The sequence below is a fragment of the Anabrus simplex genome, chromosome 1, assembly GCF_040414725.1.
Source record: "Anabrus simplex isolate iqAnaSimp1 chromosome 1, ASM4041472v1, whole genome shotgun sequence".
Lineage (NCBI taxonomy): Eukaryota > Metazoa > Arthropoda > Insecta > Orthoptera > Tettigoniidae > Anabrus > Anabrus simplex.
This window is the reverse complement of record NC_090265.1, coordinates 743,652,973-743,670,830: the sequence shown is the minus strand read 5'-3', so window position 1 is coordinate 743,670,830 and position 17,858 is coordinate 743,652,973. Positions and strand designations below refer to the sequence as shown.

Here is a 17,858-nt window from a genome sequence, read left to right as displayed (position 1 = left end):
AAATTGAAGAAGAAGAAATTGAATTATTTTTATGAGCATAAATTTATCTCGAAAACTGAAGGTGTTACAGACGTACAGACATGAAAAATGGTATTTGGAATGTTCTTTAAAAATAATGAAACACGTATTTTGTTGTTTTCGGAAAATCATGTTAAGGGGCTGAAAGGAATTGGAAAAGCGGTGGAATTTTTTAAAATGAGTACCGGTATACGTACATTATTCGTCAAAACTTAACATGTTAGAGGCAAGTATCTCGGTATTTGGAAAGTCCTTTAAAAATGCAGGAACATGTGCCCTTTTGTTTTCACAGAAGGCACTTAACGGGTAGTGAAAAGAAGTGAAAAGTAGTTGAATTATTTTTATGAGGATACTTATATATTAAAAATGAAATATGTTACAGACGTGAAGATTGGTATTTGGAATCTCCTTCAAAAATAAAGAAACATGTATTTTTGTTTTTGGAAATACACTTAAATGGGGCAGGGGGGAGGGAAGGACAGATCAAGGGGTAAAATTATTTTTATGGGGATACTTATGTATATCTCATAAAATTGAAGATATTACAGATATGGGAATAGGGGGGGTGTATTTATGTATTTTTTTCGACTTGATAGAAGACTGTTACTCACATGTACAGTTCTATGTCGCATGGTCGCCTTAGCCCCAAAAGGTAATACCACAAACATAGTTTACAAAGAATTTCAGGGGTAAATGAAGCTCAATTTTTGGGTGAGTTTTTATACTTTAGGAATTTTCTGGTAATATCTTAGTACAATGCCGACGAACGATTGCTTTGATCACATTACGAAATCCACGCGAGCGAGGTCGCGGGTAATTGCTAGTAAGATATATCATGGAAAGACGCGCCTGATTGTTAAAACTCTGCGACTTTCAGTTTGGAAGGTAAGGATTTGTAAATTACCAGGCGAGTAGTCCGTGCGGTTAGGGGCGCTCAGCTGTGTGCTTGCATCCGGGAGATAGTGGGTTTGAACTCCACTTTAGACAGCCCTGAAGATGGTTGTCCATGGTTTCCCATTTTTACACCATGTGAATGCTGGGGCTGTACATTAATTAAGGGCACCGCCACTTCCTTCCCACTCCTAGCACTTTCCTATCCCATCGTCGCCGTAAGACCTATCTGTGTCGGTGCGACGTAAAGAAAATTCAAAAAAGTTCTAAACTAAATCTCTTAATCCTTGGACGAAAAGAAAAAATAATGGTGTTTTTTTCCTTTACCGTATGATCAGAGCCGGTTAAAATAATTTGCACGTGTAATTTTGTCAGTGACATCGTCACGATGCATTCAAATATCTTCCGTCATGTTAATTTTGGAGTAAATCCACGTCACTTTGCATCCGAAAACGGGACTTAGGTTTTGGCCTTGTAGGCTAGCCTAGAGAAGAGGTAACACTAGTGAACTTTGTCTTCGATAATCGCAAATCAGATTGTCAGTTATAAGTATTGTGGTATTCCAGACATGGAATAATGTTAAAATTCATAGACGGTCGTATTTACGGCGAAGTTCTGAACTGAATTATATTAGAAGGTGTTTTCGTACGCACAAGTAAAGCGTGTGTAGCATTCGTACAAAAGAGTGTGTATTTGTGAAAGGAAAATTGGCGTGTGACGGTATATATTTTTTGTGCGTAACTATTTACAGGTTCAAAAATGTAAAACCCATTGTTTCCAAAGGAAGATCCCAAATAAGGGAATACAAGTGTATAATAAATCCAGGAATGTATTTATGATGGCCGGCTGGAATCTGATGTGTAATGTCACTTGCCCCTTACATAAAGTGTTTGTTTCATTATATCATCGTGTCTTCTAAGTTTTATGACGAATTTTGTACTCCCATATGTTTGTTTTGCTTCGTCAAAAGCGTATGACGTGATTTTGTATTTCTTGGGTAATCATTGAAATTATTTTATTTTGCTAGTTGCTTTACGTCGCACCGACACAGATAGGTCTTATGGCGACGATGGTATAGGAAAGGACTAGGAGTTGGAAGGAAACGGCCGTGGCCTTAATGAAGATACAGCCCTAGCATTTGCCTGGTGTGAAAATGGGAAACCACGGAAAACCATCTTCAGGGCTGCCGATAGTGGGATTTGAACCTACTATCTCCCGGATGCAAGTTCACAACCGCGCGCCTCTAGGCGCACGGCCAACTCGCCCGGTGGTAATCATTGCGGGAAGGGTGTATAAATCAATGCATTTCATGAGTGCAGTATTATATTTGTAAAAGTGTCGTCTTGTTTCCGTTGTGTCTATGTTTAAACATTCATTTAGAGGAAGAAGTCGGCGAAATGGTATTTCATGAAATTTCGGAGTCGTTTGTTAGAATTGTCAATCGTTTAGTTATGTCCGCTGGAAGATTTGACGTGTTTTGATGCCCATATTGTCGATTGGAAAATTTAAAATCTTTATAAAACTTTTCTGGCATTTGTAACGTGTGACGTGAGTTGTGCAATAATGCCGCGCCGCTTCTGTATACGAGCGGGTGAACCACGTACGTGTTAGAGAGCTTCGTAGGTCTCCCTTGTTAAATTTGTAAATGTTGTCTTGCGTGAGATTTTGGAAGGGACATACACTTCTGAGTGTGAAGGAAATTTGTGTAAAATTTTGAATGTTCAATTCCGAAATTATGTGTCTGGGAGTGTAAGCTCCGGTTTTCAATTCGTAAATTTATTGTCAGACGGAGATGTGTGTGGGAAGGGAGGCTAGGTCGTCGGAAGTGTATTTTGTTGTAGTGGAACGGGATCACGCAGGTCAGTGCTGTGTAGAATATGGTTGAGCACTAGGAATATATACCGTACAAAAAACGGTAAACTTTCCATGTCACACCGGAGTCCTGTTTGGGACGTTTTTACTAGAACACTGTGCCGGTTCACAGTTATGTTCCGCTGTTCCGGACCACGGAGTGTCAATTGTTCTGAAATATTCTCAAGCGAGTCCGAGATAGTGACTTACTATCCCGTCAGAAGCGCCACTACGCACTGCCCTTGCCCTTCGCCTACTAGCTGACTGTCGATACCGGCAGTGTGCCGCTACCAGTCCCGCCACGTGCTGCTCGTGTTGGAGTGTTCCGTGTTCTGTCATATCCTCTTTGTTCTGTGAGTTCCGTTGCACCGGCCACTGGCCTTCGGTACATGCGAATAACTTAATGTGTTCTGTTTTGTGCTCAACTGTACTATAATAGTGTTTTCAGTGAAACATAGGAATATATACCGTACAAAAGACGGTAAACTTTTCATAATGCCGCACCGGAATCCTTTTTGCGACATTTTTACTAGAATAACACCCGACAGAGTGAAATGCAATGTCTGTTTCATCATCTACCACCAGCACTACTAATACAACAACAGGTGCGCCCTATCCTACACTCTTATCCTAAAAACAGCATTTTAGACATGATATTTCTGGGTGCATATTTCAGATTTCCGACTGGTTTTTATGTCCCGTGAATTTTTATCCTGGCCCTAATTACTCACAATACCGGCCGATATATTCAACTGGTGAAAATATCTTTGGATTAGTTACTTTTAAACACCTGTACTGCCATTGTAACCGTGTTATCTGTATTTCATATTGACAGAAAAAATCTTAACCTAAACGCAGCATTTAAATGTTATTACTGGGGGCGAATTTCAGTGTTTCGACTGTTCGTTCACGTTCCGTGCAGCTTTTGTGCTGGCCATGGCCATAACTACACACAGCACGTTCGGTACAGGCTCATGTAATGATGCCTCTCGAAGTTCTCTCTACTGCGCAGTTAGAGTCCCGTGTCCAACTACTAGTAGTCTATCTAGTGCGGCCTTGACACAGCTCGTTCGGTTTAGGCATACTCCACCTGACGCGGAGCATGTCATGTTGCCTGTCGAAGTTCTCTCTACTACGCAATTGTAGTTCCGTGTTCCGTGTGCCAGCACTCTGTACCGAAACACTGCCCCTCAAGCTCCTAATGTTGCGGAACAACTGAATTTTCCGGTCTGCCCAACCCTACGCACAACGCAGCCAGTGAAAAAGCCCCTGGGCAGATATGTACAATGTTTTTCTCTGCCCCACAAAGTATACATATCGACTTATCTCTCCCTTTTAATCATCCCTTATTTTTATGAAGCCGATATCAAACCTCTCCTGTTTAACCACTCAACGTATCTAATATTTATCCCGGTTACTTCTTCTACTTTATTAAAAACACTAAGAGTACTTCTTACTCTACTTTCAGCAAATAATTTCTGCCTCTACATATCTTTAATTATCCTAGACAGGACCTTCATCCCTCTAGCTTCTGTCTTCCTCCACACCTCGTCCCACATGTACCCCAAACCTATAATCTCCAAATATCCCTTAATTTTTTCTAGCCAGCCTCCCTTGTACATGATCTTCCGTTGTTGTTCATATGCGGCCAGTAATACCCTTCCCCCTTCCTGTCTTTTTAAATTCATCCAACATCTAACTATTCTTTTCACACACTCAGATTCCAAATCCTCCCCACACATTAATTCCGCCCCTGCATTAGCTGTGCACAGCCTTAGCCCCATGACAATCTTACCAAAATTACTAATAATTCGTCTTAATACACCTCTTATCTCACCCAACCGCCATATTTCCGCGCCATACAGTACCGAAGCGAAATCACCAATCTTAACACTAACCTCAAGGTTTTATAACTTATATCTTGATATTCAGCTAGCAATTTTTTGACTGAGGCTAGGGCTTTCAACCCCCTGCTTTTCGCCCTACTAATTTGATCGTTCCAAGTTCATTATTGTTAATAAGACCTCGTAAATATTCCAACTTCCTTACTTGTTCCATCGATGATGTAGTCTCCTAACTTGCTAGCCCTGCACGCGGGTCGCTGTATACTACGGTACTCATGAGTTAAACCGAATGACTCATCATAACTTCCCCGCTTCAAGAAAAACTTTTCCGTATACACAATATGAGAGGAAATGACACAAACTCAGACTCAACATATTGGCCATATTTACAGTTCATAGTGAATTCCTATAATAATAAATGATGTTCTAACACATACAATATGATTCTAAAAGCTTTATTTACAATTGATTGAAGTTAAATTAATAAGTGTAAATGAATAACTTCCGATTGCGGATAATCTTGATATCGAGTGATATCACGTAATAGGACTGTACAATAAATTAGTATGGCTGGAGAAGGCTGGACGGTTACAACATGTTTGCGAAATTAATAACTGATTTGATAGAAGGCAGTTTTTGGTTTAGGAAAGGTTATTACACTGAAGCTCAACTTGTGGGATTCCAGCAAGATGTAGCAGATACCCAGGATTCAGGAGGTCAAATAGACTGTATCGCGATTGACCTATCTAAGGCAACTGATATTGTAGATCATGGGAGACTACTGGAAATAATGAGAGTGCAATTGGACTTGACCAAAGAGTGCTGAATGGGTGGCTATGTTCCTAGAAAATAGAACTCAGAGAATCAGGGTAGGCGAAGCTTTATCTGTCCCGGTAATAATTAAGAGGGGAATTCCTGAAGGCAGTATTATTAGACCTTTATGTTTTCATACATATATATCAATGATATGCGTAAAGAAGTGGAATCAGAAGTAAGGCCTTTGCAGATTATGTTATTCTGTACAGAGTAATAAATAAGTTTCAAGATTGTGAGCAACTGCAACATGACCTAGATAATCTTGTGAGATGGACAGTAGGCAATGGTATGATGATAAACGGGGTTAAAAGTCAGGTTGTGAGTTTCACAAATAGGAAAAGTCCTCTCAGTTTTAATTACTGCGATGATGGAGTGAAAGTTCCTTTTGGGGATCATTGTAAGTATCCGGGTGTTAATATTAGGAAAGATTTTCATTGGGGTAATCACATAAATGGGATTGCAAATTAAGGATACAGATTTCTGCACATGGTTTTGAGGGTGTTTAGGGGTTGTAACAGGGATGTAAACGAGAGGGCTTATAAGTCTCTGGTAAGACCCCAACTAGAGTAAGGTTCAAGTGTATGGGACCCTCACCAGGATTACTTGATTCAAGAACTGAAAAAAAATCCAAAGAAAAGCAGCTCGATTTGTTCTGGGCGATTTCTGACAAAATAGTAGCGTTACAAACATGTTGCAAAAATTTGGGCTGGGAAGAACTGGGAGAAAGGAGACGAGCTGCTCGACTGAGTGGTATGTTCCGAGCTGTCAGTGGAGAGATGGCGTGCAATGACATCAATAGACGAATAAGTTTGAGTGGTATTTTTAAAAGTAGTAAAGATCACAATATGAAAATAAAGTTGGAATTCAAGAGGACAAATTGGGGCAAATATTCGCTGATAGGAACGGGAGTTAGGGATTGGAATAACTTACCAAGAGAGATGTTCATTAAATTTCCAATTTCTTTGCAATCATTTAAGAAAAGGCTAGGAAAACAACTGATAGGGAATCTGCCACCTGGGCGACTGCCCTAAATGCAGATCAGTTATGATTGATTGATTGATAGAACGTGTATCGTTCCCCGTAACGTTCTGTTTCTCGCCTGTGAGTTTAGTATTACACTTTGCCGATATATTCTAGTCAACTGAAATATTCACATCATATACCTTACCAATACAATACTTCACACTGCAGCTTTCCTGGACCTCTTGCAGGAAGTTTTGGTGCGAATTTTGGAAAAAACAAATTAAAATTGTTCCTCCACATTTTCCAGCCAAGTCTTCCAATGTCTTCTTGCAGTCACAAATGACTGTTGAACCTTTCAACTGCACTGATTCCAAAGGCAAGGTTTTTTTGCAATACACTTAGGATTTCCTGAATTTAGAAATATCATCTTGAATTTATCTGACTTTAACACTTTCAATACTTTGTACATCTCAACTCCAAGTTCTATTGATGCGTATGATATGTAGTTTAAGCCCGTCAATTTAGGAGATCCAGGAGGTAATTCGTAAATAAAATCTGAATCTGTTAATAGATGAGATTGGTGTTTGATGCACACTTCAACGCCTACACAAGCTGCAAGGAATATAATCATTTCTAGCGTTCAGGAATCGACTACTGTTCGTTCGGTTACATTTAACACTAATTACTCCGTCAAAAGGCAAACATCAGCTGTTCTATTCTCTGAAGCTGTGCTGATGTCATTTAGCATCTGACCTACACTTAAAGACTGCCTAATCTTTAACTTCAGTCATTATATCAATTTTATTTTTTTTCAGACTCTATAACTTGCTGAAGTAATAAGTTATAGTTACAGCCGCTCATCTGTCTGTTTGTATCAAGCCGTCTGGGAAACACCCAACATAACAACAGAATCTCAGTGGTCTGTAACAATGCTGAGAATATCTGCCGGCTTAATTTTCTACAGCGCTCGGTACTGTATCATCACAGCACTTCAGTCAAGAGCAGAAAGAACGCAAATACTCAAAATATTTTACTGTTACATATTTCTTACAGTCCCACAAAGATTACTAATTCACATGATTCACTCTTTTGTACCGCCTGAATCTCGCGCTGTGCACATAGCTGCATTAGATTTACCTACGAACAGTGGAATAACAAAACTCAGATTCTGCTCACTACAAAATTAAAACATTGAATAGCGATCTTCTGAAACTTTAAGCTCCCACGTAAGTTTCCTTCCCTAATCAAGCACTTTTCAGTAAAAAATTCAGTCGATGATGACTCACTGTCGAATATTTCTGAGTAAATAGGCAGCCAATATTGAACATTTCAATAGAACAGCGAAAAGTACACAAACAACTAACCCACGTCCACCATAGCGATCAGCTGATTGCTTTCCCGCGCTCTCTAATGTACGGCCTGGGCATAACGAAGGAAATGGATTTACACTCTGTTAAATTATTTAGTATAGTGTTTCATCTGGATCAAAAAAAAAGAAACAACTTTGTATGAATTACTTTTATTGAACACATCATACTCCAGCACATTTGTTTGTAGATACAATGCAATCCAGTTTGTTTCCAGAAATATTACTTAGGTATTTATAAAATAGTCAACTGCCCCATGGATGGAATTTTTTTAATAATTTCAAAAGAATGTTAAAACTTTGTTTGCCAATAACAGAACGTAAGATTTAGCAAAGACGAGATATTGTTAAGGTATTACTGACCATGTACAGATGAACTAAATGAGAACCCCACTATTATACTTTACTCAAGAATTAAACGCAGGGTCCGTTAATTGTATTCAAAAATACACAAATAAGATCCAAGAATGGTAAAGTGCATTTGTCTCACATACTGTAATTCTATGTTAGTGTATGTTGTTGATTTGCGCTCAGGGTTGAGAAAACTATTGCTACACTCTACACTCCTAAGCTGATGTTTCAGAACACCTTAAATTCTTTAAGGGCAAGTTTGTTCAATGTTTGAGACTTTAATTTTTCTTATACTGCCGTTCGTTGACCAGTCACAAAGTTAACAGATAGTTACAGACAGTTTCTGTTGAGGTTCCCATACAAAACTATTTTCATACATGGAAGAGTTAAGAACTTTTATAAATAAAAATCTTCACTAATATTTATAAAGGTATCTCTCATTAAAATGTTATATTTCTTTGGAAGAGAGTAAATGTGTAACAGTCCATCTTACGGTTTTCTTCATTTCAGTGGATGGAATGTTTTCCGTATCCTCCCAGTCTCAATGTGCCTACAGAAGTTGTACCTCCCAGACCACGGCCAACACTAACTACCCCAGATCCTGATCCTCCTGCACCCGAACCTCCAGTTCCAAAACTTCCATGTCCACCAGTTCCCCAACTACCCCTTCCGATTCCTCCAAGACCCCAATATCCTACTCCTGTTCCGATGGAACCAATTCCACTATATCCACCAGTTCCCCAACTACCACCTCCGATACCTCCATGACCCCAAGATCCTACTCCTGTTCCGATGGCACCAATTCCACTATATCCACCAGTTCCCCAACTACCACCTCCGATTCCTCCTTTACCCCAAGATCCTGCTCCTCTTCCAATGCCACCAATACCACCATATCCACTAGTTCCCCAGCTACCTGCTCCAATACCTCCAGTTCCTCCTATACCCCAGGATCCTACTCCCCTTCCAATACCACCAAATCCGCCATATCCACTAGTTCCCCAACTACCTCCTCCAATACCACCAGTTCCTCCTTTACCCCAAGATCCTGCTCCTCTTCCAATGCCACCAATTCCACCAATTCCACCAATTCCACCAATTCCACCATGTCCACTAGTTCCCCAGCTACCTGCTCCAATACCTCCAGTTCCTCCTGTACCCCAGGATCCTACTCCCCTTCCAATACCACCAAATCCGCCATATCCACTAGTTCCCCAACTACCTCCTCCAATACCACCAGTTCCTCCTTTACCCCAAGATCCTGCTCCTCTTCCAATGCCACCAATTCCACCAATTCCACCAATTCCACCAATTCCACCAATTCCACCATGTCCACTAGTTCCCCAGCTACCTGCTCCAATACTTCCAGTTCCTCCTGTACCCCAGGATCCTACTCCCCTTCCAATACCACCAAATCCGCCATATCCACTAGTTCCCCAACTACCTCCTCCAATACCTCCACTTCCTCCCATACCCCAGGATCCTACTCCTTTTCCGAAGCTACCAATTCTGCCAAGTCCACTATGGCCCCAGTTGCTTCCTCCAACTCCTCCAAAACTCCAGGATCCTCCGCCACTGCCGAGAAGACCACCACCCTGGCTAGCAGATCCCAGAAGTCCACCAGCAGGACCATGTGCGTATGAACCTGCAGCCTGAAAAAGAAATGAGTCACGTGACAACACAGCTTGATATTTTATCCATAGTAATGTGCTTCAGTACAATAATAGATACATACACACTGGGGCGGCCATGGGCCGTTTCGCCGCCCTTAAACTGTCCAGAAAGTACATTTCTATCAGTTTAAAAAATGCGGCTACTACTGTATTTAGACGAAGATACATTTCAACGTGACAGATAGTAACGAAATATTTTGTTTCTGTTAGGTTGGCACCCTACCGCTATATTCTTAGCAGCATTCTTCTGGAGAAGTCTGGCTGCCCTGCCCTATATTGTTGTCCATCGAGATCTTATGGGATTACAATAAAGCACGAGGTTGTCCGTTATGTTCGCATGTAGCAAGAACATTTGTGTTTGTTTCTGAGCGAAGTATTTCATATTTTACCCGTACGGGTGGGCCTGTCTTGAGAGGCGACTAGAAGCTGCGCCCTGGCATTGCATGTGTCAGGCTCCTACAGATATTAGAGTGGCAGAATGCGGCCGCCGTCATCTTACGTCACTACACTATTCCGATGCATTAATGTAAAATAGTAGCCGAAACGAGAATATTGGACAGTAAATAATCCAAACAATAATATTCATTAGGGTTGTAAGGTCCTTTATTTTACTGTGAAGAAAAAGGAACCCTGGTGCATTAATTTACAGATGCTTAAATATAGCTAATCTGTTATAGACTGATGTGTGGTCGGAACCATTCAACTCTCTTACAGAATGATTCACACCTATTTTCAAGTACAGCGATTACATTAATAAGACGATAAACGTGCGTGTCCATTGGGTTTAGATCTAAAGCATGTGAATTTAACCTTGCAAACAAGTTTTTTAAATACAATAGAGCTGAAACTTCATTGGATATGAGCTTAAATCATTACATACATTCTGTCTGAAACTCAAATCAGAAAGTTTGCACACATCAGCAGCATCTTTCGTAGGGACATATACTTGAAAGGTATTAATGGATAAGGTTTTCATTTTTGCACAACTCCTTCCTTAAAGGTAATAATAATGGAGTGTGGCCTCCGAAGAGGCTGAGTGCAGATCTTTCGGGTTGACGCCGTATAGGCGGCCTGCGCGTCTATGCGAATGGGGCCCTACCTGTGATGAATTCTAATGCTGAAGAGGCACACACAACCAGCCCCGAGCCATTGGATTTAACCATTGAAGGTTAAAATCCTCGACCCGGTCGGGAATTAAATCCGGGTCCCTCTGGACCAAAGGACAGCACGCTAACCATTTAGCCATGGAGCCGGACTCCTTACAGGTATCACACGGTAGAGAACTGACCAACTTCTTTAGCACAAATCCTGACACGTATTCAGTAATATTTTGTGATTAGTAGTGTGAGAGATGAGTATGTCACTATTTTCGACAACAGCAGTGTGTGTCATCTTCGTGTCCCATGAAGTTAGAACTTTCGGCATCCCTCGTGTACTTTACAGAAAGCATGCAGGCATTTCTTGCCAAATAGAAATTCCGTCTTGCTACATTTCACCTCATCCCTGACAATTAAGCGCTTTGAACTGTCGACAAATTGGGTTGACATTCCAACACTTATGAAAAAATAAATAAATAAATAAATAAATAACTCTACATGATCTCGGCTTAACTTCTAGGTAAGAAGATAGCTGAACGCAGGAATTTTTAGATGCGTTTCACACAAATACTGAACTGATATAAGGGCAACCTTTAAACCCACAACTACTATAACCTTTCTGTTAGAAGTTACAAGAATTGTTTGTTTACATTCGTCATCAGAGTGCAATGAATAAGCAAGCGCCAAACGTTTTCATTATGCGTTGAAAGAGGGGTTTTAAAGTCTCTACCGAATTTACTGGATGAATTAAGCACATCAAATATTTTTTCTATCAAATTAAAAAAGTCACTGTTTCTTCACAATTCTGAAATGCCTCCATTGAAGTACCTTATTGCCACTATTCGACAACGCATATGTTTGTACCAATATCTGTGCTTTGTCATCTCACCACTTGTAGCTTAGAAATAGAGATGGGAGTTACATATCGTAACATAATACTGTATCCTAATCCATAACAGTAAGCTGTTCCAGAAATATTATGTTCCTCCGGGGACCCTGATACAAGAGTAACTGTCTCAGCGCAACCAAGAGAAGGGTAGGGAGTTTCTGATTGGCTAACGGATATTAGGAAGCATAGCAGGTCGCTTTAAGCGCGCACTCTGCGCAGGCGCGAGCGATACTTTTGTAACAGTTTAGTGGCAGTACTGATATTCCCATCTTGTTACTTGCTGGTCGGTTACAGATATTCTTTAGTGATTCGAAGTGCTTGTATTAGGCTTACAGGTGGTGATACATACAGTAGCTTAGTTCCTCGGAACAATTACGCGTGGTCTTCTCAGTTTGAATCTCGTGTTTCACGAAAATTGTTTCCAGAAACGCGTTGAAATAAGCCACCAAATAATAATAATAATAATAATAATAATAATAATAATAATAATAATAATAATAATAATAATAATAATAATAATAACATTATCACGAAAACGAAAATCCACAGCCTGTTTCCAGTCATTCCACCGGACCAGGAATGGAATGAATGAAGGCCCCATCTAGCGGTGAGGATAGGAATTGTGCCGGCTGCTGAAGCCTGTCGCACCCCTCTAGGGCAATGATTATTGAAGAGTGTTTCTGGAATGAAAGATGACAGGGAAAACCGGAATATCCGGAGAGAAGCCTGTCCCGCCTCCGCTTTGTCCAGCACAATTCTCACATAGAGTGACAGGGATTTGAACCACGGAACCCAGCGGTGAGAGGCCGGCGCACTGCCACCTGAGCCCCGGAGGAATAATAATAATAATAATAATAATAATAATAATAATAATAATAATAATAATAATAATAATAATAATAATAATAATAATAATAATAAAAGTATTATTATTTTAAAATTATTTAAAATTTTACCGCTTCATATACAGTGGTTCTGATAATGTACATGGTAGTCAAATATCAGGTCCTGAAAAGCTATCGCAAGTCCCATGACGTGAATCTGTGCGTCCTGAAATTTCGCATCGACTGCAACCTGTGAGGCAGTGCAGCAAAAGCTGCTATCGTAATTTTTACCAGTGCAAAAGAGGAGTGATATACAGGAGGAGAAAAGAAAGACGCTGGTCAAACCACTTGCAATGTCTACCACATATCCACATCTTCTGTATATGGCGAAAGACGATTTTGGAGCCTTTTATGCTGGCTTTACAGACCGAGTTGGCTACACGGTTTGTGTAACGTAGCTGTTAGCTTTTATACGGAAGATGGTGGATTCGAACCCCACTGTCGGCAGTCCTCAATATGGTTGTCGGTGGTTTCCCATTTTCACATCAAGCAAATGCTGGGACTGTATCTCAGTTAAGGCCGCGGTAGTTTTCGTCCTAGTCCTGTCCTATCCCATCGTCACCATGAGATCAGTCTGTGTCGGTGCCACGTAAAAAAAAACAAATAACAAAAAAAATACTGGGTTAAAATCTGCTTACGTCTTGCCTGATACAGCTAATTCCTCAAGAACCATTCCGGCGGCATCTGAAGAGTATGTGACATTCGTTCTTCAACATATTTTATAAAGTCTGGTCCTAGTGTTTGTTTAACTACAGATCCTTGGACATCTATGAATACACATAGAAGCCACGGCGCCTTTTACAAATGAAGGTTTCGAAGTATTGGTTCTCGGAATGTAATTGGGTCATTGCAAACATTTTTCTAGGAATAGTTAAGAATGTGAGTGACGAGCTGGCGAAAGGGACAGTGGGAGAGAAGAAAGAGAGATGAAGATACAGTATTTCTATGTATAAGTACTTACTAAGGTGCGGTTAGGGGCTACAAGAGACAACAGGTAAAAGGGACGTTCCTTCCAAAAGTTGACCTGCAACTTGTATTATGTTACTTTTATATCCTAATACTCCAGCCTAATACTACAATGTAACGGATGCACAGGGACATGATACTGGAAAGTAACCATTTGTCCCATCCCTACAGCGATTCGATACACGACCACTGGATGACACCTCCTTTAGTAAAAATTACCTGTTTTTCGGCTGAACAGTTGCGTATAAGTTGAACCATATGAAAAACATCTAACAAACCAGCATCTGATGCATTATCTACTCCAACATAGGGAAAACATGTTTGCAATTCATTTGCACCCAAACTTCGTGCCATGCTGCTACAGTGACACCATTTCATTCAATTTCTCTATACGATTTATCATCATAAATGCCCTCTCCTTTCCTGATAGAGATCTTTGAAAAAAATAACGACGAGGAATTTTCCAACTGTCATTCACAGCTCTACATATTATAATACACACCAACTGTTCATTTCTGTGTCCATGTCATTTTATTTCCAGTAAATTCAACATGTTCCTTTAGAGAGAAAATCTCCTGGAGCCAAATCTCAGTAGCTTTCTCTACAAAACCCTGGCTCACAATTAACTTCCATTGACCAAAAACCTGCTATCCTTAAACTTGGAAGAGCGATATTAAATTTCGATCTAAGGCATATGACTTTGGAGAAAAAATAAATAAATAAATACAACTGGCTTTATGTCGCACCGACACAGATAGCTTTTATGGCGACGAGGGAATGGGAAATGACTAGAAGTGGGAAGGAAGCGGTCGTGGCCTTAATTAAGGTACAGCCCCATAGTTTGACTGGTGTGAAAATGGGAAACCACGGAAAACCATCTCCAGGGCTGCCGACCGTGGGGTTCGAACCCACTATCTCCGAAATGCAAGCTCACAGCTGCGCCCCCTTAACCGCACGACAGAAAAAAAAATTAATGTTAGGGCAAATAATCTCAGTGATCATATGAAGCACTTCGTTTGTTTGTTTGTTTGTTTGCTTGTTTGAGAATTTTTCCTAGCTCTCTCCAACAAGCAACACACGTCAGAAGGAAGGCTGCATCGCTTTCTAGTAACAAGTTTTATTACAGTAAAGGAGTCAACTGTTTCATGATCTTTCATGCTTCTTTCCATTGTGCAGGTCTTCTTTTGATTTATTAAATACACTGTCACCTACTTGCTGAGAAAAAATTCTCGGAATGGCATCTTCTAAGTCTTCTTGTTACCGAGCTCGATAGGTGCAGTCGCTTAAGTGCGGCCAGTATCCAGTATTCGGCAGATAGTGGGTTCGAACCCCACTGTCGGCAGCCCTGAAGATGGTTTTCCGTGGTTTCCCATTTTCACACCAGGCAAAAGCTGGGGCTGTACCTTAATTAAGGCCACGGCCGCTTCCTTCCCAGTCCTAGACTTTTCCTGTTCCATCATCACCGTAAGACCTATGCTGTGTCGGTGCGCGTAAAGCCAATAGCAAAAAAAAAAAAAAAAAAAAAAAAAATCTTGTTGTTTTGATCTGTCTGCGAGCAAACACCAATTGCCTTAATCCGCGATTCTCTTTCTTAAATCGCATCGGGCAAGGCAGAATCGCTGGATTAGGCCTGATTAATAGTTATCCTGGCTTAATATCAAAGAACACCTGTTTCGATGTATGTAAACCTACTAATTCTTCCACTGCAATTCTAACAGTAACTTTGACATCCAATCTTTAAAGATTAGAACAGACGGAGGCCACTGTTATCCATTTACTAACACAACCAAAAGAAAAACCTATAACCAAGTGTTATTGTAACATTATTATTATTATTCCGCCCTCCAACGCAAGGGCGCTACCACCAACTAAATAGGTGACCTCTGTCTCCTACAAAATTGATATGACATGTGCATGAAAAGAATATAAACTGCACCTGACACAGTGTTTACAGCGGATCTGCAGTGAGTTAAGATGGCGGCGGCAGCGAGTTTCCAGCACCAGATCGCTGCCTGTCTATTTATTATGTCTGTGCAGGCTCCTCACTTTCATCTATCACATGTGACCTCCCTTGGTCAACACTTGTTCTTTTCCGACCCCAGCGGTATTAGGTAGCAAGGCCTAGCGAGTTTTTCATTTACACGCCCTTCATGACCCTTATCTTCCTATGACCGATACCTTCAATTTTGAAGTGTCGGACTGCTTCCATGTTTCCCCTCTGATCACTGTTAACAGTGGTCCGACTCGTTGGCTGATCGGTCAGTGTACTGGCCTTCGGTTCAGAAGGTCCCGGGTTCGATTCCCGGTCGGGTCGGGGGTTTTAACCTTAATTGGATAATTCCAATGGCACAGGGGCTGGGTGTATGTGTTGTCTTCATCATCATTTCATCCTCATCACGACGAGCAGGTCCTCGGACACTCCAGGTACTAAAAGCCATACTCCATTTGATTTTTATGGTTCATTATTCTCCTATCCTCCTGTGAACGCTCCACTGCATCTGATTCATAAGCAAGCTCTCTTCGTTCATCTCCTCCCATTGTTCCCACCAGATCGTACCAACAATGAATTTTTTTTAAAGCAAGTTGTTCTCACTAAAACAGAATTTCATCCACATGTCTGAAATACTGATGTAACAGATACGAAAGTAGCATTTTGAAAATTTGTACGCTTTAAAGTCTACGCACTGATTTTTTTTTTTTACTCCTAACTTCTCATCACTGGTTCTGCATGAAAGCTTGGATACAGAATAAATCTGTTCATAAACTGCCCAATTAAAGTAAAACATATGAACGTGTAACGTGATATTTTCGTAAAGTTTTGACACTAGCCTTTAAATAGCTGTAGGCCTTCCAACTTAAAAGCTTAAGTCGTTCAATACCTTGTAAAGGCCTTCAGACCAGCCACAATAAAAACTGAGCTCGTAGTTCAACGGTGTGTAGCGGGCTTTAGGACTGCCTTTAACTCCAAGACCAGAGACCGTAGCCCTGATATGTGGCTCAAGTATTATTTAAAAGTGTTAAAGTCTAGTAATTTCTAAACCAAACTATGACTAGCAGAGTGCTTCAAAGGCGTACCAACTTGAACATCCTCGAGCTCATTAATACTTCAAAACACCGCAATCGCGCCCAGACAAGTGGCTTATTGTACGAACAGATACTCACAACATTGGCGGCGTGGTAGAGTAGACAGCCCACGAAGAGGGCGAAGCAGTGTGATCTTTGCATGTTCTCGGTGCTGTGAGTTACTGGATCGCCAAGCACCAATTTATACTCTGCACAGAGCCAGATAACGAGTGAAAGTTACTCACTCGCATCGTGTTCTATCGACAGCTACTAATAACTTGAGTTCTTTTGCATGTGGAGTGTATTTCACCATCTCTTATCATGGGAACGTCGAGGAGCCTTTAAAACTGGTGTATAAGTTACTTTTTTGAAAACCGAAAGATGATAAATACGTCTTTCAGTAAATAAAAATCAAACTGACAAATATTCATTTCTTTGCATGTAAGGAATCGTTTTGGAGAGACATCTCTATGGAGTACACCGAGAGGGAGAAAGTGACTGAGGGCCTACGAAACTAAGTAGTATAATACAGGGATTCGTCCGCCACCACCGCCACCTTGCTCCCAGGGGCCTCCACCACCACCACCGCACTGGGAGGCCTCCCAGGGGCCTCCTCCACCGCCACCGCACAGGGAGGCCTCCCAGGGGCCGCTCCACATCCCGCGGGAAATTTGAATTGGTAAACAAAGCCACGTGCTTTTTGACAGCCTTCATCGACAACAACGCATCGCTAACCTCACTGCTGCCACCTTGACGGGCCTAAACCTCAGTGGTACCAACTTAACCTAACGAGCGCGAGATTTGAATCGGTAAACAAATCCACGTGCTTTTTTGACAGCTGCCATTCCGTCATCTTTAATCAACAGGGTACCCTGCGGCCCTCTTTAGCTACATATCTTTGAATTGTGGTGGCGGATAATTTGAAAAATGATTTTTGCGAGCAGCCATCTTTAATCGACAGAGCACCGTACTGCACTCTTTATTTGAAATGTGGTGGCAGGCAATTCCACGTGACAGCAGCCATCTTTAATCAAGAGAGCACAGTGATGCACTCTTTAGTTGAAATGTGGTGGTGGATAATTTAAAAATTCTACAGCAACCATCTCTCGACGCTAATTGCACAAGATGGTGGCTATACATGACTCCTTACGGGTGCTTACGCACGATGGCTGCTATACATAGGTTC

The 17,858-nt window shown here is 41.0% G+C and overlaps 1 protein-coding gene across 1 annotated transcript; it reads right to left on the bottom strand.

The window, feature by feature from the left end:
- Positions 1–7,886: 7,886 nt before the first annotated feature.
- LOC137496973 (uncharacterized) lies at positions 7,887–16,861 on the bottom strand. Its single transcript, XM_068225198.1, has 2 exons — positions 16,772–16,861; positions 7,887–9,752 (listed from the first exon to the last, which is right to left on the bottom strand). The coding sequence occupies exons 1-2, from the start codon at positions 16,832–16,834 to the stop codon at positions 8,607–8,609; spliced, it is 1,209 nt and encodes a 402-aa protein (XP_068081299.1). The 5' UTR covers positions 16,835–16,861; the 3' UTR covers positions 7,887–8,606.
- Positions 16,862–17,858: the final 997 nt, after the last annotated feature.